This window comes from Podarcis tiliguerta (assembly GCF_965153285.1).
Source record: "Podarcis tiliguerta genome assembly, chromosome: 2".
NCBI classification, from domain to species: domain Eukaryota; kingdom Metazoa; phylum Chordata; class Lepidosauria; order Squamata; family Lacertidae; genus Podarcis; species Podarcis tiliguerta.
The window spans coordinates 116,074,716-116,098,277 of record NC_139535.1 but is presented as its reverse complement, the minus strand read 5'-3'; the positions used below and the strand labels follow the sequence as shown (position 1 = coordinate 116,098,277).

General features: G+C 51.2%; 1 protein-coding gene across 3 annotated transcripts in view; it reads right to left on the bottom strand.

The window, feature by feature from the left end:
- Nucleotides 1-22,232, bottom strand: part of CACNB3 (calcium voltage-gated channel auxiliary subunit beta 3) — a 37,829-nt gene extending 15,597 nt beyond the window's left edge. The window contains exons 1-3 of one of the 3 annotated variants that reach the window (XM_083427713.1): nt 22,058-22,232; nt 3,356-3,478; nt 674-796 (exon numbers count right to left, since the gene is read on the bottom strand). In XM_083427713.1, the coding sequence (XP_083283839.1) occupies nt 674-796; nt 3,356-3,478; nt 22,058-22,096 (285 nt within the window). In that variant the 5' untranslated portion in view covers nt 22,097-22,232. Of the gene's footprint in view, nt 1-673; nt 797-3,355; nt 3,479-18,406; nt 19,745-20,043; nt 20,285-22,057 lie in introns of those variants that run through there. The other 2 variants (XM_083427712.1, XM_083427711.1) reach the window with 2 other exon arrangements.
- Nucleotides 22,233-23,562: the final 1,330 nt, after the last annotated feature.

Here is a 23,562-nt window from a genome sequence, read left to right as displayed (position 1 = left end):
TGTGTGAATAGTACTGATTTTGTCTGCCCTGAATCTCCCCCGATTCAGCATCGTACCTCCAGGAAAAAGAGGTACTACAACTGTGCCACTGTATTCTGCTCTGGTCAGACCTCACCTGGAGTACTGTGTCCAGTTCTGGGCACCACAGTTCAAGAAGGACAGTGACAAACTGGAACGTGTCCAGAGGAGGGCAACCAAAATGGTCAAAGGCCTGGAAACGATGCCTTATGAGGAACGGCTAAGGGAGCTGGGCATGTTTAGCCTGGAGAAGAAGAGGTTAAGCGGTGATATGATAGCCATGTTCAAATATATAAAAGGATGTCATATAGAGGAGGGAGAAAGGTTGTTTTCTGCTGCTCCAGAGAAGCGGACACGGAGCAATGGATCCAAACTACAAGAAAGAAGATTCCACCTAAACATTAGGAAGAACTTCCTGACAGTAAGAGCTGTTTGACAGTGGAATTTGCTGCCAAGGAGTGTGGTGGAGTCTCCTTCTTTGGAGGTCTTTAAGCAGAGGCTTGACAACCATATGTCAGGAGTGCTCTGATGGTGTTTCCTGCTTGGCAGGGGGTTGGACTCGATGGCCCTTGTGGTCTCTTCCAACTCTATGATTCTAACTGCAAGCTGTTGCTGACAACTCTTCTCCCCATCCCCATCTCCACCCAGGCCCCACCTCTTTGATGTGCAAGAAGTCTTTGGCTTCAAAGTTGATGGCAGAGTCACGCACAGGACATTCCTCATCCAGCGTCCCACAGTAGCTGACATTGGTACGAACAGCAAATGCGACTGGCTTGTTCTGAGGAGGAAAAGAAATCAGAGAGGGAGCCTGTCAGCGCCAGGTCAGATGGGACTTCAAGAACAAATGTGCAGGATCCGTCACTCTTGGGATTATGCCCAGTTCCAAAGGGTAGCGAGGGCAGTTGATGGGCCAAGGGCCAAGGACCATGGAGCCGTCCACTGAGGAAGCTAGACCAGGAAAAGTTCCCCTTAATGAGGTTTGTTAGTTCTCCAGAAAATTCTCTAGACTGAACAAGGTTTGACTTGGCTGTTGGAGTCATCTGAGGAAAGGACTGATGCTCACTCAGTTTGTACATTTCCACACACCTGCTCCCGCTCTCGCTGGTTAGAGAGCCCACTGATGGTCTCTCTTCTTGTAGGTGTTTAAAACACTTTATATGCAATCGTTGCAACAGCCCTATAAAGTAGATTCACACGTTGCAGGCAAGGGGAACGTAAGGAGAGGGGGTTGTCTCGTGAGTGTGGGGTGTGAAACACAGAGCAGTCAAATACAACATTCCTAGAGTGGACATAAAAAGGGGGATGTCTGGACCAGCCAGTTGGAACTTCCTGTTTCCTCCTGGGCTGGGACATACTTCCTCTGCCTGTGACCAGAGGTGGGCGTGACCTCACCTGTGCAGGTAACAAAATAGCACAGAGGATGCAGCCATCTCTCTCTCTGACTCCATTCCTTGAAGAAGCAACATCTCCTTATCCTGAGATGCTCTCTTGGCTTCCAAGCAAAGGAGGACAGAGGAACTATCTCCTTATGGGATAGATTCCACATGTATATATTTTGTAACTTAAGTCTGCCTTCTGGGATCCATCTGTGAACAGAACGTGTGAGTAAACTCTTTTATATTTTTATACAAGACTGTGTCGTATCTATTCTTTTTAAGAGGGAATAAAGGGGAATTACCAGGAAACTTATTTTAGAGGCTTATACAAGCCTGGCAAACCTATCCGCTGTGAAAGTTTAAAAGGGGAATGTTACTCTGCTAAATTGTAGAACTTGTTAACACAAGTTGGGAAGGATATAATCAAACACTATATCCTCTGCTGCCTCCCTGAACATTCCCACAGTGAGTTCATGGCTGCAGCAAGACTTGAACTGAGGGCAACCTATATTGCCATGATATCATATATGTATCACAACTAATGTAATATGGATTACAGTGGTACCCCGCAAGACGAATGCCTCGCAAGACGGAAAACCCGCTAGACAAAAGGGTTTTCCGTTTTTCGATGCGCTTCGCAGGACGAATTTCCCTATAGGCTTGCTTCGCAAGACGGAAATGTCTTGCGAGTCTTGAAATTTTTTTTCGCTCCCCACCCCCTTTTTCTAAGCCGCTAAACCGCTAATAGCCTTTTAGCAGCTAATCCGCTAATCCCTTAAGCCTTTAATAGCCGCTAATAGCCGCTAAGCCGCTAATAGCGCTAATCCGCTAAGCCGCTAATAGGGTTGCTTCGCAAGACAAAAAAACCGCTAGACGAAGAGACTCGCGGAACAAATTCATTTTGTCTTGCGAGGCACCACTGTATATAGAAAAGTGATTTATGATGCCAAATCCAGTATTACATTTAACGGTCTTCAGACTCCCATGCTTCCTTTGCGCAAGTGACGAGAACAGTTGTGGGAAGCAAATTTGAGCAAGAGAATGGGAGGAGTAGGAAAGCCAAAGCAACCCCTCCCTCCCCCACTCCTCAGATCAAACCCACAGCCTCACACAGTGCTTTTTATTTATTTAAAAATACACAACAACCACGATCAGGAAACTATTGTCTGAATCTGCTTTGTAATATCTAGCTTGGCCCTTAGTGTAGTCATTAGCTGCAGCAACAGAACACGCAGGGCAGCCCAGATGTGCTCCCTCCCATACTGGATTGTAGCCTGTTTCTCTTTTATTCACTAATAAATGCCACCCCATCGGCTTGTGTGTGTTGTGTGTGATGCCTTTGGAACACACGGGTGAGGATTACATCAATTGTAATCTACAGAAAGGAGAAGAAACCTCAGTCATGGAAACCAGTGAGCAGAAGGCCAAAAATTGCTCGCTCCCCTGCTCTCTGTGGTCTTCAGAAGCCAAAATGAAGGGCAGATGTGGGGCCACCAAGAAGTCATTGAAGAGCAGCCCACCCCCGTCATCATGGATCATTTTGAGGTCACTGTTTGGGGGAGGGCTGAGGCGCTGTTATCCTGAAGGCAGATTGGAAGATTGAAGGCACTAGTCCTTTCCAGAATGTTCATGAGAAAGCAGTATGATGTTTACATAAAACATAAAGATTATTTTCTGCTCCTTACAGTCCACCCTGCCCCCTAGTCCAGGGCAGGGCTGGGGAATCTGTAGCTCCTCAGATGTTGTCTTGGACTCCCACTCCCATCAGCCCCAGCCGGCATGGCCAATGGTTGGAGACGATGGGACTTGTGGTACCAAAATATATGGGAGGCCACAGGTTGCCTCCCTCCCTGCATTCAGAGCTTCTGGGGACCAAGGGAAGCTGTTTCATGGACAAAGAGGTCCTCACCCAACATCTGCTTAGCTGAAACCAAGGCTGGCGTACCCTCCCCTGCCAGTACCTTGGCTTTCTCGAGTTGCTGCTGAGCCTGGTTCTCCACTTCGCGCTTCACCCCCTCGCGCTCCTCCTCGAGCGACACGTCGGAGTCCAGCGATGGGCGGCTGGTGTAAGAATCAGCGGAGCCCTGAGGAGAAGGTTCAAAGCTTGAGTGAGGTGAGGGATTTGGCCATACTGGAAGTCAGGATGCAGCCTGATTTGAGGAGGCCTGCCAGAGCTTCTCTCCCAGATGGGACTTTCTTTCTGTAATGGCCGCTGAAAGGAGAGGTAGCTCAGCCGCACAGTTTCACACTGAATTCTGATAACCTGTCCATTTGGACTCCACGCACTTTTAGGCTGAGAGCCTTGCAAGTTGCTAAGCTCGGCAGGGGTGGATCTGATGTGTGCCTGGATGGGAGACCAGATGGGAAACCACATGCAGTTGCGTAGCGTGGGTTGTCAGCACCCGGGGCAAGGCAAGTAATTTGCGCCCCCTAACCCGTGGATTTGCGCCCCCTAACCCCCAGATGTTGCGCCTGGTGCGGCCGGCCCCCCCTGCACCCCCACGCTACGCCACTGACCACATGCATCTGTCCTCCAATTCCATGATGGAAGAAAGAGAGGATAAAAAACATATTAACCTCTCCCCCACCCCTGTGATGTTTGAGGTTTCCCTGACAGGGTCAATACAATGGGCCAGCCATATCGGAAACTATAGTGCTAAACGATAGCGCCTTAAGGCACTATTCAAGGTGTAATGTAGCCTATAGTCCATCCTTTGCCAACATGATGCCCAGCAGATGTTTTGAACTACGACTCCATCAGCCCCAGCCAGCGCGGCCGTGACCTCATCAGCTCCAGGATCAAACAGTGGGGCTGATGGGAGTCATAGTCCAAAAGATCTGGAAAGTAGCAGGTTGGGGGAAGGCAGGTACGATTGGTAGATGCTTTACAACGCCAATGGTGGAGATGTTAAATCAGAATTCTTAAAGCTTGTTCCTCAGCTAACATTTCCTCAGAAGTATATAAGACTGCAGCCTTAATATTCAAATTAGATACCCTCCAACAGCTCTCCGGAAAAAGAGGACACTCTTGTATAATTACAGCACCCTTGTCTTTGAACTAAAAATCATTGCCAGAAGGCTACCCGCTTCCCCACACCCCAATACACACACACTATTATACACTGCTGAAGGCTCTTAGCTGTATGCTATATTTATTTCCTGTGCAATCACCTGCTTTGTGCTGGTTTTGGATGAAAGCTTATTAGTAAAGCCAAAAAAGAAAAGAAATCTCCTTTTTTAAAACAGCAACCTAAACAATATTTTATAGCATTTATTTTCACAAGATATATAGTCAGACTTGTGGAACAGCTGCAACTCAGATGCATTCAAGGAAATGTTCGCAGCATGGCTGAGGTGCAAAGGAAGCTTGTACACTGTGCAAGAAGCCGAACATGGCTTGTGGGGAATTTCTTTAGATCCCCAAATCTCCCCAAAGGCAAAATGCAGGTGGACAAGGTACCAAGGACAAGTAAATAGGGAAAGCTGGAGCATATAAGGGGAAATGGTGGAGCATCTGCTTTGTGGGTTCGATCCCATCATCTCCCAGTAGGGATGGCAAATAACCCTGGCGACATCTTAAAGAACCACTGTCAGTCAGGGCAGTACTGAGTTAGTGGAATAGCGGTCTTTCTCAGCATAAGGCTGTTTCCTACGTCCCAAAGTCAGAGCAAGTTCTGTTCTAGTATAGAATAGCTCAGTGGTCCGGGTGGCAGCTGCGTCGTTTACTTTTTACCAGGACTGCTCCTATACTTTCACAAGAACTGCTGTGATAGCTCAGTCAGTAGAGCATGAGACTTAATCTCAGAATTGTGGGTCTGAGCCCCATGTTGAGCCAAAGATTCCTTCATTGCAGAGGGTTGGACCAGATGACCCTCAGAGGTCCCGTCCAACTCAATAGGTGAACCTTTTCCCACCATGCACCTTGATCCCAGGAAACCACCAACTCCACATGTTTGGGTATCCGACTGTCCTTAAAGGTACAGGAGCAGGGCCCACCACAAAAAGATGGCAAAAGTCCCTCATTCCTCAGGCCCTTCTCTCCTCAGTCACATATTCGCTAAGTCAGTTTTTTGCCAACCTAGCGCCCTCCAGACAGGTGAAGCCTGCTCCCCACCCCCCACCCCCAATCTGCAATATGAGGACAATAATACTGGCATCCCCTACAGGGTTGTTATTGTAAGAATTTCTCAGAGAAGCCCTTAGAAACCAGACACATGCTACATAAATGCTAAATTATATCATTGGTGCTGTTGGTATTTATTGGTTTGCCTAAAATCTTATTCCTATTGTTACCGGAAAAATCCGTGGGCTCCCTTGGACAAAAAGTAAAGACACCAACCAGAGTAAATTGGAGCAAATCAGCAGCCTGTAGGCTTGGCCTTTATTGAACTGTTGCAACAGGGTGTTCCCCTCACTTGCAGGGGAGAGGAAAGACACAGAAAATGGTGTGCAAGACCTTATAAAAACTTTTGAAATTCCCATCCTCTAGGTCAAGCCCACCCCCAGAAACATCATGCATACATTACAGAAAGGAGGGGTTGAGGGAGGAGTTGTGGTGGTAACCTGAGTGTCCTGTCACCTGGCTGGTTCCCTTCTACCCCTCCCCATGAGTCATTTTCTGAAGACAAAAGGTAGTCACAGTTTCCTGCCCCCTGAGGGAAGATCTGATCATTGTCCTTTGCTGAATCCACTCCCATATGCAAGTTCTTTGTGATCTTGATTGTCTTCTGTCTGGGATCATCAGGGTTGGCATAGCAACTGGGCAGGGCTCCTGCGGATGTGCTGGTATGGTGAAGGGATTATGGCGCCCTGTATCAAACCTTCCCCATTTTGTAGTCATGGAGTAAAATAAAAGTGGAACAGTGCAAATCTGATGTATGGTTGATTTTCTATGAATTTATAACAGAAGTGTAGCGTATGTAGTGTGTGAGTGTGAGTGTGTGTGAAGTTTGTACAAACTGAATGATGGGGGGGGGGGGGTTCCTGCTACACTATGGCTGAGCAGCCAAGCTCTCCTTTCCCATTTATCCACTGCACTTCATACCATATATTTTATCTTCCTTCCTTCAAATCCCTCCTCAAATCCTACTTTCCCCTTAGGAAACCCAGATGAATCCCCATTTCTAGCTTCAATCACATCAGTTGCCTTTGCCCACATCCCTTCCTTTCTCCCACTTCTCTTTGCCTTGTGTCATCTTCTCCTTGGCTGGTTTTCATGCGCAAATTCCTCGAGGGAAGGGGCCTGCCTATATCAGCTTAACAAATCCTGTGCATACAATACTGAACAAGAAAAGGCTGCCAGAGGTGCTGCTGCCCCACCATCCTGCCAAACAGCTTACAATCTAAGCAAGGTGGGAATTCAGAGAAGGAAACCAGAGGGGGTTCAGATAAAGAAGGCATGTGTATTTATTATTTTGGTATTTTACAATATTGTAAAATACACAATGGGTCAGTGTGTCTGGCTGTAAACCAGAAGGTTGGTGGTTCGAGCCCACCCAGGGACGGCTGTGGGCAGGATTCATGAATTGCAGGAGTTGGAATGAATGACTCTTGGAGATCCTTCCAACTCTGCAATTCCATAGTTAAAGCTCTGGTTTTCCCAGTAGTGAAGTATGGAAGTGAGAGCTGGACCATAAAAAAGGCTGATTGCCAAATAATTGATGCTTTTGAATTCTGGTGCTGGAGGAGACTCTTGAGAGTCCCATGGACTGCAAGAAGATCAAACCTCTCCATTCTTAAGGAAATCAGCCCTGAGTGCTCACTGGAAGGACAGATCCGGAAGCTGAGGCTCCAAGACTTTGGCCACCTCATGAGAAGAGAAGACTCCCTGGAAAAGACCCTGATGTTGGGAAAGATGGAGGGCACAAGGAGAAGGGGACGACAGAGGACGAGATGGTTGGACAGTGTTCTCAAAGCTAGCAACATGAGTTTGACCAAACTGCGGGAGGCAGTGGAAGACAGGAGTGCCTGGCGTGCTCTGGTCCATGGGGTCACGAAGAGGCGGACACGACTAAACAACAACAACATGAACACCTAAGTGTGACCCTCTAAGATTCCAGTAGGAGAAGGAGGAGGAGGATGGGTACCCCCTCACCTCTCCCGGAAGCCATCTTCTCTGCCCTCCCTCCCCACGCCCAACAGCGTGGCACCAAAAATGCCAGGAAAAAACCGCCATGCTGAACCAGCGCAGGGGCAGAACAGGCGCCTCCGATCTTCCCTCGTCTCGACTTCGGGGAAAGTGGCGTCCCTCCCTGGGGAAGGAGCGACGGAGAGAGGCGGAGAGGGAGAAGGCAATTGGGAGCGAGCACCACGGCAACGCGCAACGCCACGGGGAGGTGGCAGCACGAGGGCCCGTGTGAACGCAGGAGAAGGAGCGAAGCCGGGCAGGGGCGATGGCGATGGAGGAGGAGTGGGGCACCGTTTTAAAAACACGCCGCGCTGGCTGGCTCAGAGCTGCTGCTGCTGCGCGCCCAACCCCTTCGTTAAGGCTGCGCACCAGTCGCCCACGCGTGTCTCTGCCTGTAGATTCCACAGGGAGCTGCCACCACCAGGCGTGTGTCCCCCGTCGCGCGTCCACACGGCCCAAGAGGCACGTGGCAGAAGCCGCGCGCAAGAGGGGCCCGCGACGGAGCTTAGATCACGCGTGGAAGTGGGGGTCTCTGGTGCAAACGGGAAAGGAGCCTTTGCGTCTTGGAGCCTCCGCCTCCGTCCCCCGTGTTCAGCCTTCAGACCCTCTCCTCTCCTGCCCGCCCCACACGTGTACGACGCGTGCGTTTCTGCTGGCTGGAGCTCGGCGGCCCACGGCTCTTCCGCAACGCGGGTGTCTGGAAAGGCGCGCGTGGGTGGCAGAGAAGATGCTTCTTCGCGCTTCCTCGATGCCCTGCCTGTTCCCGAGCTTCGCGTTGCAGTGAACCGCCTGCGATGTAGATAAACTGGGGAGGGGAATCGGGCCTGCGAAGCACAGGGGGATCCAAAGGGGCTTCGTTTCCCAAGGTTAATTGACAAAAGGACACACGCATCTGCCTTGAAATCTTTCCCCAAAAAGCCAGAGGGGGGGGGGGGTTGAAAAGGCATTTGACATTTTGCACATGCGTGTTGGCGCTCTTCTTCCACCCCAGCCCCTACTTTGGAATGGGTTTTCATTTGCTTGAGAATAACGGTGTGGTTAGTGATGTATGGAAGTGAAAGCTGGACCATAAAGAAGGCTGATGGCCGAAGAATGGATGCTTTTGAATTCTGGTGCTGGAGGAGACTCTGGAGAGTCCCGTGGACTGCAAGAAGATAAAACCTCTCCATTCTGAAGGAAATCAGCCCTGAGTGCTCACTGGAAGGACAGATAGTGAAGCTGAGGCTCCAAAACTTTGGCCACCTCATGAGAAGAGAAGACTCACTGGAAAAGACCCTGATGTTGGGAAAGATGGAGGGCACAAGGAGAAGGGGACGACAGAGGACGAGATGGTGGGACAGTGTTCTCGAAGCTACCAGCATGAGTTTGACCAAACTGCGGGAGGCAGTGGAAGACAGGAGGGCCTGGCGTGCTCTGGTCCAGGGGGTCACAAAGAGTCGGACACGACTAAACGACTAAACAACAACAAAACGGTGTGATGCAAGGACAAAAGGCTGACTTGCAACTCCAGTTGTGCCAAGTTCAGATTTCACCTCTGCTGTGAATTCACTCGGTGGCCTAAGGCAAGCCGCTTCCTGGCCTACCTTACAAGGTTGTTGTGCATTGGGATGTGAAGCACTTTAAAACACTCCGAAGCGCTCTACGCTGCTAAGCAGGAAACTCAGCACCAGACTTAGGAAACAATGTTAAATTAACATGGGAGAGTGCTGATGAAGGGAAGAAATGGAAATCAGTAATTTAGGTGGGTTTTCTGAAGTACATTCAGGTCAGCTACATTTTGGATTATGTTTCTTGTGTACAGTTGGCCAGTTTAAATGTGGGGGGGGGGGGAGAGAACACAAGGTTTTTGAGAGCCTCTTTCATATTCTTGCTTCCTATGAGTAACTTTCAGAACTGGTGACTGAGTTTGCTTTTATCATCCTCCCTCTCCCTCCCCTTTTCCTTTTGTGTCGTGTGTTTCAGATTATTTGCCTAATGACACAGTGTTATTTTTTATTGCTCTAGGGAACCTTTTCAGCTGAAGATCAGGGCAAAAATGCTTTAAATAAATAAATAAACACCGAATTAAATACAAATGCTTTGACAGCTTCAATCTGCAGAACTGGCATTGTTCTGAACTTGTAAGAAATCCATCTTTTTAGTGTGACAGCACCTGCAACCTGGAACTCCCTGCCTATTGACACCAGGCAAGTGCCTCCACTTTTCAGCACCTGCTCAAAACGTATTTTGTTTAGGCAAGCCTATCCAGACATGTAAAAGTTACATGTTTTTTTATTTCTTTTTCATTACTGTTGGATTTAACCATCTTTTGAATGTTTTAAAATACCTGTGTTTAACTCAAATTGCCATGCTTTGTTTTATATTTTTGTAAACCGCTTCAACATTTTCTTACAATAAGGCAGTATATAATTTTGTTAAATAAAACAAATGAAATGTCAAATGCATACTATATTGATATGTCACCCTCTGCTAGTACAGTATAATAAATGCATTTTGATTTCTCAATACAGGTTCAAATTCAAGCATCTACAGTATATTTACAATGACTGTCAGACTGGTGCCAGACACTGCACATTTCAAAAACTCATGAGCAAACCCCCAGTAATCTAGCACTTATTAAACCACTATTGTTCTTTTGTTACTTTTAAGAAGACTAGTTAATGTTATGGATTTCCCTGCCTTTTTTATTACATGTCCCAAGACAATATTATTATACTGTATTCAAAAATAGTTTTAGGCCTAAATCCTGTCTCAAATTAAGCCTTTTCATGTCCCTTTCCCAAAGCAGGTAATTTAGAGGATTCAGAGTGTTTTACAGGGCTCACTTTATCACTAGATGGAATCCTTTCTCACAGCAAGGAATGAGGCCTAGCATTGCATCTGGGGCATCAACATATGGAAATACTGTACCTTTTCCCTTCCCAGTTATACCTTGGAACTCGTACCTTTGCCGTTCACTGGCACAAGTCAAGAAGAAGAAGAAGAAGAAGAGTTTGGATTTGATATCCCGCCTTTCACTCCCTTTAAGGAGTCTCAAAGCAGCTAACAAACTCCTTTCCCTTCCTCCCCCACAACAAACACTCTGTGAGGTGAGTGGGGCTGAGAGACTTCGGAGAAGTGTGACTGGCCCAAGGTCACCCAGCAGCTGCATGTGGAGGAGCGGAGACGCGAACCCGGTTCCCTAGATTACGAGACTACCGCTCTTAACCACTACACCACACTGGCTCAAGCCAAGCAAGGCAAGGGTGTGGCAAACTCTGTGGTCCTCCAGAAATTGCTGGACCTCAGTTCCTTCCCATCAGCCCCAAGTGGCTGGGTCAGTGGTCAGGGATGAAGGGAATTGTAGTCCAACACCATCTCTCCACTGTTGGTCTAAAGCCACGTGATGCAGCAACCTCAACCTCACAGTGAAGCTAAGCAAACCTGGAGCCTGACATGTACCAGTATGTCTGGATGTTAACCAGAAGGTTGGTGGTTCAAGGCCACCCAGAGATAGCTGTGGGCAGGATAGCGGCATTGCAGGGATTGGACTAGATGCCGTTTGGGGTCTCTTCCAACTCTATGATTCTATGAGACCATCTAGGAACCCCACTTATGCCATCTTGAGATCCACTCTGGAAGAAAGGTGGAACATAAGTGCAAGGAATAAAATGAAGCAGGGAGTGGGCAAGTTTCCAAAGGGGAGGAGGAAAAGGTAAACAGCATTTGAACGTCCAGAGGAGGGATCTGGGCAAGATTTGTTCAAAGAGAAGGATGCGATGTGGCCCATCAAGGACGCCTAGAAAAGCTGACTAGTGGGGAGCAGGGATGCATATGGCAGCTTGTTGTGATGCTACTGGGATACACTGCTAAGCAAGAGAAGCTCCAGAAGCGAGTGAGGGAACAGAGCGCATAGCAAATTTGCATCAGCTAGCTCGGTTAACAAAAGCGGGCCATGGCAGCAGGAACAAAAGCTGTAAATGCACCCTTTCAGATTTAACAAAGAGAGCAGAAAGTCCAAAGTGATCAGATGCTACTGCTAGCGAAAAGGGGTTATTACAACCTGCTCTTCTTCTTGCATTTCATCCACCCTGACACAGAACATTTTGGGCTGCAGGAAGACTCCCAAGCCATGGTCTGTGTACCCACTCTGAAGCCCATAAGAGATTATCACGAGCTGAAGGAGTTTCAGATTCAAAGCCCCATTTTGCCCTGGCATCAGATCAGTGATAATAGGACACTGTAATTGCTGTTCCAAGCTTCCAGAATGTGATTTTCAGCCTCCAGTGGGGGGGGGGGGCTTCAAACTAGGACTGCCTGAGCGGCAAATGCACAGTTGTGTGCAAATGGATATGATGGAGCCCTCAGAGCTTTTGTTCTGCTTCGCTAAATTCAAGCAGCTTCAGGTATACCTGAAAGAGCATCTCCACCCTCATCGCTTAGCCCAGACACTGAGGTCCTTCTTCAAGGGTCTTCTGCTGGTTCCCTGACTGCAAGAAGTGAAGTTACAGGGAACCAGGCAGAGGGGCTTCTCGGCAGTAGCGCCCTCCCTGTGGAACGTCCTCCCTTCAGATGTCAAGGAGATAAACAATTACACACCTTTTAGAAGGTGTTTTATGATGTTCTTCAATATGCTGTAAGCCACACAGAGTGGCTGGGGAAACCCAGCCAGATGGGTGGGGTATAAATAACAAAATTATTATTATCATCATCATAATCATCTCCACTTTTGAGTTGCAGAAACAGTAGTGAGGGGCTGCTTAAGCTGTTCCCCATGTTCCCCTTTACTCCTGGGGGGGGCATGATTTTGAGCAGGAAAATGACTGGTGGTGAAAGGGTTAATCAGCCCCTCCTGCTGCTGTTCTCCCCCACAAAACTGCAGCTTCCCCAAACCAAATTTCATTTATTTAAAAACTCAGGAAATTGCCACATACATTTGCATGTGCCATGTGCCTGGACAGCTAAAAACCAACAGTTTGGACAGGTATTCAAGGAATACTTTTTGGGCTTCTAGTGTGTCGATGTTTCCTTTGGGACTTTTATCTGCCTGTGTGTTTTATAATGCTTGCTCAACCTAACCGTGCATAAATGCAGCATGATGAAGAGGCTGTTAAGTCTCCAATGCTCTTTCCTCCAAAGAAAATGGACCTTGGAAAACCGGGTCCTCCAAATGTTGCTGGACTACAACTCCCATCAGCCCCATGCCAGCATAGACAAGGGTCAGGGATGATGGGAACTGTAGTCCAAAGCAACGCAGAGGGACACAAATTCCCTATCCTTGTGCAAAGGTTGCTTTATGGAACTCTTTGACTGCCTGGGAAATGAGAGGAAGTGGGGGGGGGGGATGTGAAACAAGACATGAAAAACATCTATTATGTTTCGATTCACATTCAGTAAGACTCACTGAAATTAATAACCATGAAAAAGTTGGGTCCATTAATTTCTAGTACAGTACTCTGAGGAAAACTTTGTTGAACACAAACCAAGGCGTAGAGAATCAAGCCTCCATTCTACTGAAATCTGAACCTCTACATTGGCCAGGGAAAGGACAAGATGGAATACCAGAGGGAGAGGTTGTTGGACTACAACTCCCATCATCCCTGAGCTCTGGCCTTGCTAGCTAGGGGTGATGGAAGTTGTAGTTCAACAACATCTGGGGACCCACAGGTTGAGAACCGCTGCTCTAGAGTCTAGAAACAGCAGAGTGATATTTTGTGCTTCATCAATCGCAGCTAAAGCAAAACAAAACAGAGTTGTGCTGGATCCTAGTCAGAATTCTTGCCCATTGCCCTGGATGCCAGTCATCCTAATGTCAGGTCAAATGCATCCAAAGTGTATATTTTAATCAGTGGCAAGAGAAAGGCACATTGCATGTGGCTAAGAAACGTGTCCCTTCATTCACCTTAAGATCCCCTACTCTGGAGTCCTTGCCCAAAGTAAGCCTTAGAGCGGAGGCTCTGAAATTGTGATCCATGGATCTCTGGTGACCTGCAAGCTCCATTCAGGCAGTCCACAAAAATATTGCAAAACAATCACAAATCTCTCTACTGGCCTCGGCCAGGGCCAGAGCCTTTTTAGCCCTGGCCCCAGTCTGGTGGAATGCTCTGTCACAAGAGACCAGGGCCCTGCGGGATTTGACATCTTTCCGCAGGGCCTGCAAGACGGAGCTGTTCCGCCAGGCCTTTGATCCAGGTCCAGTCTGACCCCCTTCTTTCTATGGGACCCTGTATGTACCGGTAAGTGGCTTCCATGGCTCTTTCTATCGGCCCATATGGGACCAGCACAGGTGGGCGGGCCTGGTGAACTTTTAATTCCTTACCCCAAGGTTATGATTCGTGGGTTCCCACTTAATTTTATTTTGATTTTAAATGTAATTTGAATTGTATTTTAAACTAATCGTTTGATTTTGTGTTTTCAATGTATTTTATATATTTGGTGTTAGCCACCCTGAGCCCGGTCTCGGTCGGGGTATGAATAATTATTTTTATTTTTATTATGTTTGTTCACAATGGATTTCGCCCCTTAAAACTGACCCATAAAAGTGGCCCTCCTCAACAATCTGGACTAGGCCAAACAATTTGAATAAAGCAGCACTGGTTTTGAAGCAGAGGCTGAATGGGGAGAAAGTTTATCAAGCGATCCAACAGTTTTGAGAACTGTTGCCTAAGAGAGCAAGGGGTGAGCAGCTTGTGCCCCCCTCAAGCCGATGCTGCTGGGCTCCAGCTTCCAGCAGCCCCAGCTCGCATGGCCCAGTGGTCAGGGATGATGGGAGTTGTAGTCCTAAGATTTGGAGGGGCTTCCCACTTTACAGACACCCAAAAGATGAGCGCCTATGTACTCACATGGCATTCTCCAGACAGGCTGAAAGGAACTGGACTTGGAGGCACAAAATGGAAAATCCTTAAAATGTCACCCTCTCTGCTATGGCGGAAGAGAGAGAGGCTCTTTCTGGCCCAATCTGTGTTGTCACAGCTGCAACCACAGTCCCCCCCTGAGAGGAGGATGAATCTCGGCCAAAGAGCTTAAGATCCAAGCTGTCAGCGAGCAACAGTCCCTCGCTCCCTCTCCTCTCCTCTCCCCAACGAAAAGCTCCACCACTTCACCCGGCTCTCTTCTCAGTCTGCCTTTCCTTTTTGCAGGGGGAGAAACACCCACCCACCCGGGGAGATCCCTCGTTTTAAAGGAGAATGGGAAGGGAGAGGGGTTGCCAGGTCAACTTGCTAGAGGACCAGTGCAGTGCCTTCCAGATATTGCCAGACTGCAACACCCATCGTGGGAATTATGGGAGTTGGAGTCCAACAACATACAGAAAGTGCCACAGTGACAATCCCTGGTACTCTGGCTCTCAGACACCAGAGCCTTAAACAACCCAGGCCCCCAAATACCTGAAAGATTTCCTCTTTCCCTACAGACCCTCCCAGGTGTTAAGGTCTGCAGAGAGAACAGTCTTGGTAGTTCTCCCTCCCTTGGGAATTGGGGGGGGGTGTCTGTGGCTTGGGATAAGGCATTCTCTGTGACAGCCCCTAGGTCAGGGGTCAGCAACCCTTTTCAGCTGTGGGCTGGCCCATCGTCCCTCAGACCATGTGGTGGGCCAGACTATATTTTGAAAAAAAAAATTAACAAATTCCCCACAAATAACCCAGAGATGCATTTTAAATAAAAGAACGCATTCTACTCATGTAAAAACACCAGGCAGGCCCCAAAAATAACCCAGAGGTGCATTTTAAATAAAAGGACACATTCTACTCATGTAAAAACACGCTGCGGGCCGGATTGAGAAGGTGATTGGGCAGCATCCGGCCTACGGGCCTTAGGTTGCCTATCCCTGGACTAGGTTGTGGCATTCCCTCCCCACCCCCAGTCTGACCTCCTCACTTTACAGCTATCAGCGAATGCTGAGTCCGCCCCTCTTCACCCTGGCCTGCAACATCAGAAATGTGTGTTTTCACAACACACCTGATCCTTGTGACAGTAATTTGTTTTTAATTCTGAATTTTAAACTTGAACAATAAATTTGTTGATGATGAGCTAAATAAGAAACCAGCCCATCTTCTGCTCCCTTTCCAGACCGTTGAATCAGATTACCATTACAAGGATTGGAGGATTCAGAATAGCCTGAAGACCAAAGCTGGCTATTGTCTGGACCCCCCTTTCGCCTCTCCCTTTGCCGCCAATTCAGCTCCAGGTCAGCCTTGCTGTCCACCCCATTCCTACCTTGCCCTTTGAAAACCAGAGTTAGCATGTTGTGTAGTCATTAAGAGCACCAGTCTGGAACGGGAGATAGGTAAAGGTAAAGAGACCCCTGACCATTAGGTCCAGTCGTGGCCGACTCAGGGGTTGCGGTGCTCATCTCGCTTTATTGGCCAAGGGAGCCGGCGTACAGCTTCTGGGTCATGTGGCCAGCATGACTAAGCCACTTCTGGTGAACCAGAGCAGCGCACGGAAACGCCGTTTACCTTCCCGCCGGAGTGGTACCTATTTATCTACTTGTCCTTTGACGTGCTTTCGAATTGCTAGGTTGGCAGGAGCAGGGACCGAGCAATGGGAGCTCACCCCGTCGCGGGGATTCAAACCGCTGACCTTCTGATCAGCAAGTCCTAGGCTCTGTGGTTTAACCCACAGCACCACCCACATTCAAATCACTATTCAGCCACATTGAGATCACCAGGAAACCTTGGGTTCAGTCACTCTCTCTCAGCCTAACTCACCTCACAGGGTTCTTGTGAGGATGCACTGCAGGGAAGAAGAACCATGTATGCCAACCTGAGCTTGAGAAATTCAGATTACAAGTATAACACAGGAACATAGGAAGCTGCCTTATACAGAGCCTCTTGGGCAGGGGGTCTCCAGGGTTTCAGACAGGGGACAATCTCAGTCCTCTCTGGAGATGCCAGGGATTGAACCTACGACCTTTTGCATGCAAAACAGATGCTCTGCTACTGAGCCAAATTGGGCCCCCGCCCCTGCAAAAATAAACGTAAATAATCCAGCTCCCATAAACCAAGAAGTAAGATTGGGGATGGTATGAACCAGGAGCGAGGATTTCTGGGCACAACTTGATTCTGGTTCCCAGGAATTCAGAATGCGAATGGAAAGTGGGAAGGCCTCTAATAAATCGCAGCCCTAGGCTACCACCCGCAATTCTGCACCTTCACTCTCCTCCCCTCCCTCTGCATAGGGAGTGTGATCAACAGACACTGAGAAGAAAAAAATACTTTGCAACAGTCTTTAAAAAGTGCTTTTATGACTTAGGTAAGAGGTGCTAGAAATGGAGGCGGGGGGAGAGGTGAGCATCTCGCACTTACAGGATGCAGCCTCTCTCTTCTCTCCCCCCGCCCCCAGCTCAGGCAGACACTAGGAAATGCCAGCCCCCTCCCCCCTCCAAAGCCCAGTTCCGTCATGTCAGCTGATCATCCACCTCCTCCTGCCGACACCCACCCACACATTTCAAAGCGGAGCAGCTGTGCCTGCTGTGGATGCCTAACCCCAACCAAGTGGGCAGGAAGCCCAAGGACCAGGCATGATAAAAATTGTGCTGGCATCACACAGGGGAGCCCCCACACCTGACTTATAATTGATGGGCTCCTACAGAGGTTGACAAAGAGGCTTGTTCCAGACCTGCTGAACTAGCCTACTGGGTGGAGATTTTCCTAGCCATGTGTCTTCTCCCTTGCCATCTATCTAGATTATAGCTCCTGTTTGTTTACACATGTTAGGTGAAGGGCCATTGTCCAGTGGCTAGAGCATCTCTTTTGCAGGCAAAACACTCCAGGTCCCATCCTCAGCATCTGCAGCTAAGAGGAAGATCCCCGTCTGAATTCCTGGAGAGTCTCGCTGCTAGTTAGCGCAGCCAGTAATGAGCTAGGTGGACCCAATGGTCTGGCTCTGTACAAAGCAGGTTCCTTTATGCCCCCATCCTCCAGCCAAAGCCCTCCACAAACTCTCCACCCAGGAATTCCGCAACTCCTCTTTCGAGCTCTAATGCCTGGGTGACAACAGAAGAGAAACACCTCCTCCTCTTTCAGGAAGGAGTTATTTTTGGGATCCCACTTGAAGGGAGACATGAGACTTTCTCCACCCCTTACCCAAGCCATGTAGGAGGACCTCCAACCAAGGATCTACCCCAAAACAGGTGCGTGGTCTGAGGGACTCTGCACTCGCTCCCGCCGCTCCTGGCTCAGGAAAGCACAAGCCCTTCCCAAGAACCAGCTGCTGACAAGGAACACCATGCCAGGGTCCGGCCAATGCCTCTCAATATGCATCTCTAGGCATGCTTGGGAGAGAGTGAAACCCTGTGCCTGGTAGGGCAGGCAAGACTGAGCTAGATGAAGCAATGGTCCGACTAGGGATGCAAGGAAGCTTCCCATGTTCCTACGTGCTGGATTCACCCACCAGCAGGGGGAGCTGTTAGGGGAAAGAACACCACTTCCCTAGAATGCCAGGGCAACCAACCTACTGCCCGCTTGCACCTGGACATATTTAGAGCACCTCATCTATCCAGAACCATTTTCCTCCTTGGAGAGGACCAAGCCTCCAAGTGTCTTCCAGTGCTGAGCCAAACAGAAGCCAAGGAAAGCAACTTACCACCACCCCATAACTAAGGGGTACCCTTAACACGCCTTGCTCCTCCTCCACCAAAGGCACCCAGTTAAACCCTCGTGGCATCTGTGATTGTGCCCTGAGCTCAGTCGCCTACTCCACTGTTCCCCCACCCCCAGCCACAACCCCCCAGCGCCCTCATAGGTCCTTTGCCCCAACTTTCTAATACCTAGTCAATAGCCCCAGAGCTCACCCAACCTTACCCCCTGCCATCCAGCCCTGCACCCAGCGAACCAGGACGATGCCAGGTTCTTGTAAGTGGGCGGTTCCCCTGCTGAAAATAGCCCCTGGCTTCTGCCAGACTCACCACCTCGGAGTCTTCGAATCCATGGAGACAGGAGTCGTCATACATGGGGGATGAAAGAATCGTTCAGGAACCAAGACAGAGGTGGTGGTGGTGGCAGCAGGGTGAAGGGGGGGGGTGAGAAGGGGCAGCTCTTCCAATCGGAGGGATGCCCAGCGCTGTGCCCCCTGCCCCAAGCTGGGTTGGGGGCAGCGGATGGCACGCAATGGCAGAGCTGCTGTCTGCTCCCCGAGAAAGATTCCCCACCCTGGATGCGCTCGCTCGCTCGCTCGCTCTCTCCGCTCAGCAACGACGGCAAAAACAATAGCGCCCACCCACCAGCCCTCCCCTGGGGGCAGGCATTGAGACAGGCAAGCACGGAAGGAAGCGGGGAGGTGGGGGGCGGGCAGAGAGAAAGAGAGAGAGGAGAGAGAAGTGGGGCAGGCAGCAGCTCCTGAACTGTCCGGATGCGTCTGCACCCACCTGGGGCAAGATCAAAGCGGGGTGCCAAGGGGCGCGGTGCAGATAGCAGAAGGGGAACAGCAGGATGGGTAGAGGGGGAAGACACGACCGGAGGGCATGTGATGTGGGTTGGGGGGGGCAGGGGTCGTTCTCAGTGCATTCTTAGTGCCCACCAAGCTCTGCCCTTTATTCTGCCTCCAGAGACAGGGAGGGCAGAGAGGGATGCCTTGCTGGATATTCAGCCAAACAAAAGGGAATTGGCGGCTGGGGAGACACAGCCTTCCTGCTTGGGCCAGGAAAGGTCCGGGCACCGAGACCTGGCAAGCGAAGGAATGTGGGCAGTGAAAGGGTGAGAAGTCCAGGCCACCACCATGGCACGCCGTGCCCCCCACCCGGTTCCTTGAGTGCCCTGTTTTCCTAGCCCCGGCTGCCTTAACTGCCTGCAGGTCACTGGATAACCAGGACCAGCTGGGTGCCTCTCCGCGCGACCCCTGGCAATGCCACCCTCTGCCTCCCTCCAGCTTCCCTGATGCAGCGCCTCTCCCTAAGGCATCGATGGGGGTCTCTCCTCCGGCTCTACGCTCCGGATTGCCCACCCAGACGGTCTCACAGCTCCATCCCTAAAGGGCAGGTGGGGACGTTCGCCTGCCCCCCCCCCCCCGTTAACTTCGGGGCAGGTGCTGCTCCTGCTGATCTGGACTCGGTCCTCCGGCTTTGCCGGAAATGGGGCCCGGTGGGGTTCCCCCTGCCATTCCCCCAAGCTGCGCCTCCAGATGCCTCTCCAAGCCCGGTGCCAGGGGTGCAGGCGCCAGCTGAACCCCCCCACGCCGTCCCACGGAAGTTGGGCAGTCCCTGCAGAAAGAAACCCCTCCGCCCTTTGCCAGCGAGGACGCGGCCCCAATCCTGACATCCCAGCCGCGAATCTAGGGACTGAAGGCGCGGGGGAGAGAGAGGCGAGGAGCCCGGCGAAGGGGCGGGAGAGGCGCGCAGTCGCCCGCCCCTTCTCCCTGGCGGGCTCCCCGGATCCTCCCGGAGTCGCTGTATGGCGCGCGTGGGGGTGGGGAGGGATGTCTGGGGCGCGCGAGGAAGCTGCCGCTTGGCGCGGGAGAGGCGCGCGAGACGAGCGGGGCGGGCATGGCGCCGGGGCTGCCGTGGGGCGGGGGGCGGCGGCGGCGGCTGCGCGCTGCCTGGTCGGTTACCTCGTTGAGCAGGAAGGTTGCGCTGGAGTCAGAAAAAGACATAGACGGCGGGGGAGGGAGCCGGCCGGCCGGCGGGCGGGCGGGCCCGGGGTGCGCTGCCCGCTGGGGAGAAGGAAGGAGGAGGGAGGGAGGCGCCCCCCGGCCCCGCTGCGCCGCTTCCGAAGCGCCTGCCCGGCTCTGGCTGCCTGCGCTCGTCCGCTCGCCCGCGCTCTCCTCCGCCTCCTGCCGACGAGCGCGGTGCGCGCCGCCGCCGCGCCTCCCGCCGCACTCCACGCGCCCTTCCCAGAATGGGCTCGGGGACGTGCCAGGCGCTATATAATCACGGGGGGGGGGCGAGGATGCGCCCTGCCAAGCAAGCAAGAGCCTCTCCGATGGCGCCTTCCCCGCGGACTCCCCTCTCCCCCTCTCGCCCGGGTGGGGCGCTTCTGGGCTGAGGAAGAAGGGGGGGGGCGAGCTGGCGTGCAGGATGCGCCTCGCTCCAGCCGTCGACAAGCTCCAGATGCTCATCCAGCAGATAGAGAGATCTCCAGCTTCGCGGGGTTTTAAGGCCATCGCTCCCGCTCCCCCGCCCGTCGATGGCATTGCAAATCCGAGAAGCTGGAGATGGGGGAAGCCGCTCACCCGCCGCCGTTCTCCCCTGCCCGCATACCACGCCTTTCCCCGGGGTGTCAGCCGGCCCTGGCACGGCAGAGGCTCATCCCCGGGGGAAAGGGAACAGTGGAAAGGGCCCCAGAGCAAGAGCAGAGTGCGTTTCCGCGGGGTGGCTGCAGATAATTGCCCCATATCAGCCACCGCCCGAGAGTTGTGTCTGAAGGCCCTCCGGCCCTAGCATCTCTCGTGTTAGAACTTAAGCTTTGCCATTTCCCGAGGACGCCACCCCCGACCGTTAAAAAGCAAGGCACATTATTCTCTCTCGGCTGCTCGGACCCTTCCCGCCCCGTTTCCAGGGATTTCAATGTGGCTGCATCTAGCCCCTTGCCCCAGCTCCTTGGGGCGTCCCCTGGTGGAGATAAGAGGATAATCGGGGTTCGACTTCCCTTGCTAGGGAATATTTGGTGCGGGTGGGTGTTTAAAACAGGATTAATAAAGCAGATCCCTATTTTAATCTCAGTTTGAGGCTTTTGTCATCAGGGAAGACAGGCCTCGGCCGGGAGGACTGGTGCGCAAATGCCGGTCATAAATAAATAAAACCCCGTATTTATTTGCAGTATGAAAGAACAGCTGGATTTGAGAAGGGAGGAAGAGGAAAGATCAGCTCTGCCACTGGACCCCCTTACTGAGGGTGGGCGATGGGACAGAAATCACTGAAAAGCTTAGCTCAACCTAGGAAGGACCACCACCCTTAACTTGGGGTGGGAAGGAAGCCCAGGGGGTGAGGAGGGAAAGGGGGGCAAAACAAACTTTGGTGCCACCCTGGTCAGCGCAATGGAAAATTGTTCAGGACAAGCCTGTGAAAATAACATTTTAGAATGGAGCCTTTGTAGTTCCGGCCCTGCAGGGGGCGCTATGGATTGAGGGTCAATGGTTTCAGATGTTGTGGAGCTTCTGACTTTGCTGTGTATGGGATGAAAACTGCAGAGACCACAGATGGAGGAGGAATATTTTAGTTATTATAGGAGTTAAAGCAGAAAATACTCAGCTGCTGGACTCTTCTGTATAGGGGGCGGGCAGTGCTCCTGCCTTGGTGGTCTTCACTCAGAAGGGGCACTATAGGGCACAGGCCTTGAGTTCAGGGCAAGGGGGACAGGGGGGGCAGCTGATAGCACAGCAGAGCTCAAACACACCCATGAATCGCTGCAGCGGCTGGTGCCATTTGCCTACCTGGGAAAACCTAACTCTTCTTGACAGCTCTGGCGAGCCTCTCAACCCCCATCTCCGGCATCTGACTCCACTTTCTGCTGCTGCGGTTCTGCCACCCAGGCGGCCCACTTGCCAGGCTGCTCCCTCACCCCCTTCTCGCCCGCTCCTCTTTTCCCAGCCCGCCCCCCAAGAGACAAGGATGGCGCCACTTTACCTCGTTGAGCAGGAAGACACTGGAGTTGGAGAGAGACATGCAGAGTGTCTGCTTTGCTGGACTGTAGCTGACTCTGCCTGGCTCACACACCTCCTCTACCTTCCTCTCATGAACCCAGCCCAGCTCACGGGGCAGACAGGAAGCCCTGCCCACAGGGACTCTCTCGTGGGATGGAGAGCCAGCAGCCTGCAAGCTCAGGGGCACGAGCAAATTGTGCAACGGTGCACACTGCTGTCTTGTGGCACCGTATGCAAGCATCCCATTGGCTCCCAAGCTCTTGTGGGACACTGTGGGTGTGGATGGGTGTGGGAGTGCGCATCACAAAGCCAGCTTTGTGAACCATCATCTTTTAGCACCAAGCACAAACAGCGCACCAGCTGCAGCAATGCATTTAAACACCACGCTGGCTTCAGGCATCAGCTTGCAGCTTATCAGCTCTTGTGGGTCCCCACAGGAGCAGTTTCGGTGGCAGCCCATGACTATCCCGGGCCTATAGTGCAAATGGCTTTCATGGCAAAGATTCTCACAGGGTGGAGGCAGTCGCTGGGCAGGATCTCAGTGCCATGGGTCTCTGGGCTGTCAAAAGTGGCTACTGAGAAATGATGCCGTCTAATGATCACTTCTGGATCAATTGTTGAAACTGGTAAGCGAGAGCCCAATATGACTGCAGTGGAGACAGACCAGAGGAGGCATGAGTGATGGGAGGAGCGCAGAGAAAAGCAACGCCACGGTGCATCTGCAGCAGCACAACTGGACGCCTTCACCTGCCCCGGCTGCAACAAAACATGTCTCTCTTGTATTGGTTTACCTTCCAACAGTTTGACTTTACTCCCAAAGGAGCACTCCTCCACTGTCTCCCAAGATGCCAACAAGTGCCCAATAAAAGCCTAAACCAGGGCTTTCCAAACTTGGATCATCCTTAGCTAGCAGGACCAGTGGGGTCAGGGATTATGGGAACTGTAGTCCAAAAATAAATAAAAGCTATGGTTTTCCCAGTAGTGATGTATGGAAGTGAGAGCTGGACCATCAAGAAGGCTGATCGCCGAAGAATTGACGCTTTTGAATTATGGTGCCGGAGGAGACTCTTGAGAGTCCCATGGACTGCAAGAAGATCAAACGCATCCATTCTTAAGGAAATCAGCCCTGAGTGCTCACTGGAAGGACAGATCGTGAAGCTGAGGCTCCAATACTTCGGCCACCTCATGAGAAGAGAAGACTCACTGGAAAAGACCCTGATGTTGGGAAAGATGGAGGGCACAAGGAGAAGAGGATGGCAGAGGACGAGATGGTTAGACAGTGTTCTCGAAGCTACAAACATGAATCTGACCAAACTGCGGGTGGCAGTGGAAGACAGAAGTGCCTGGCATGCTCTGGTCCATGGGGTCACGAAGAGTCGGACACGACTGAACGACTAAACAACATCAAGTCCAAAAATAGCTGGAGACCCAAGTTTGGCTTAAACCTTCCTGAGAGATCCCTCTAAATTGTAAAACTGCTATAAGATG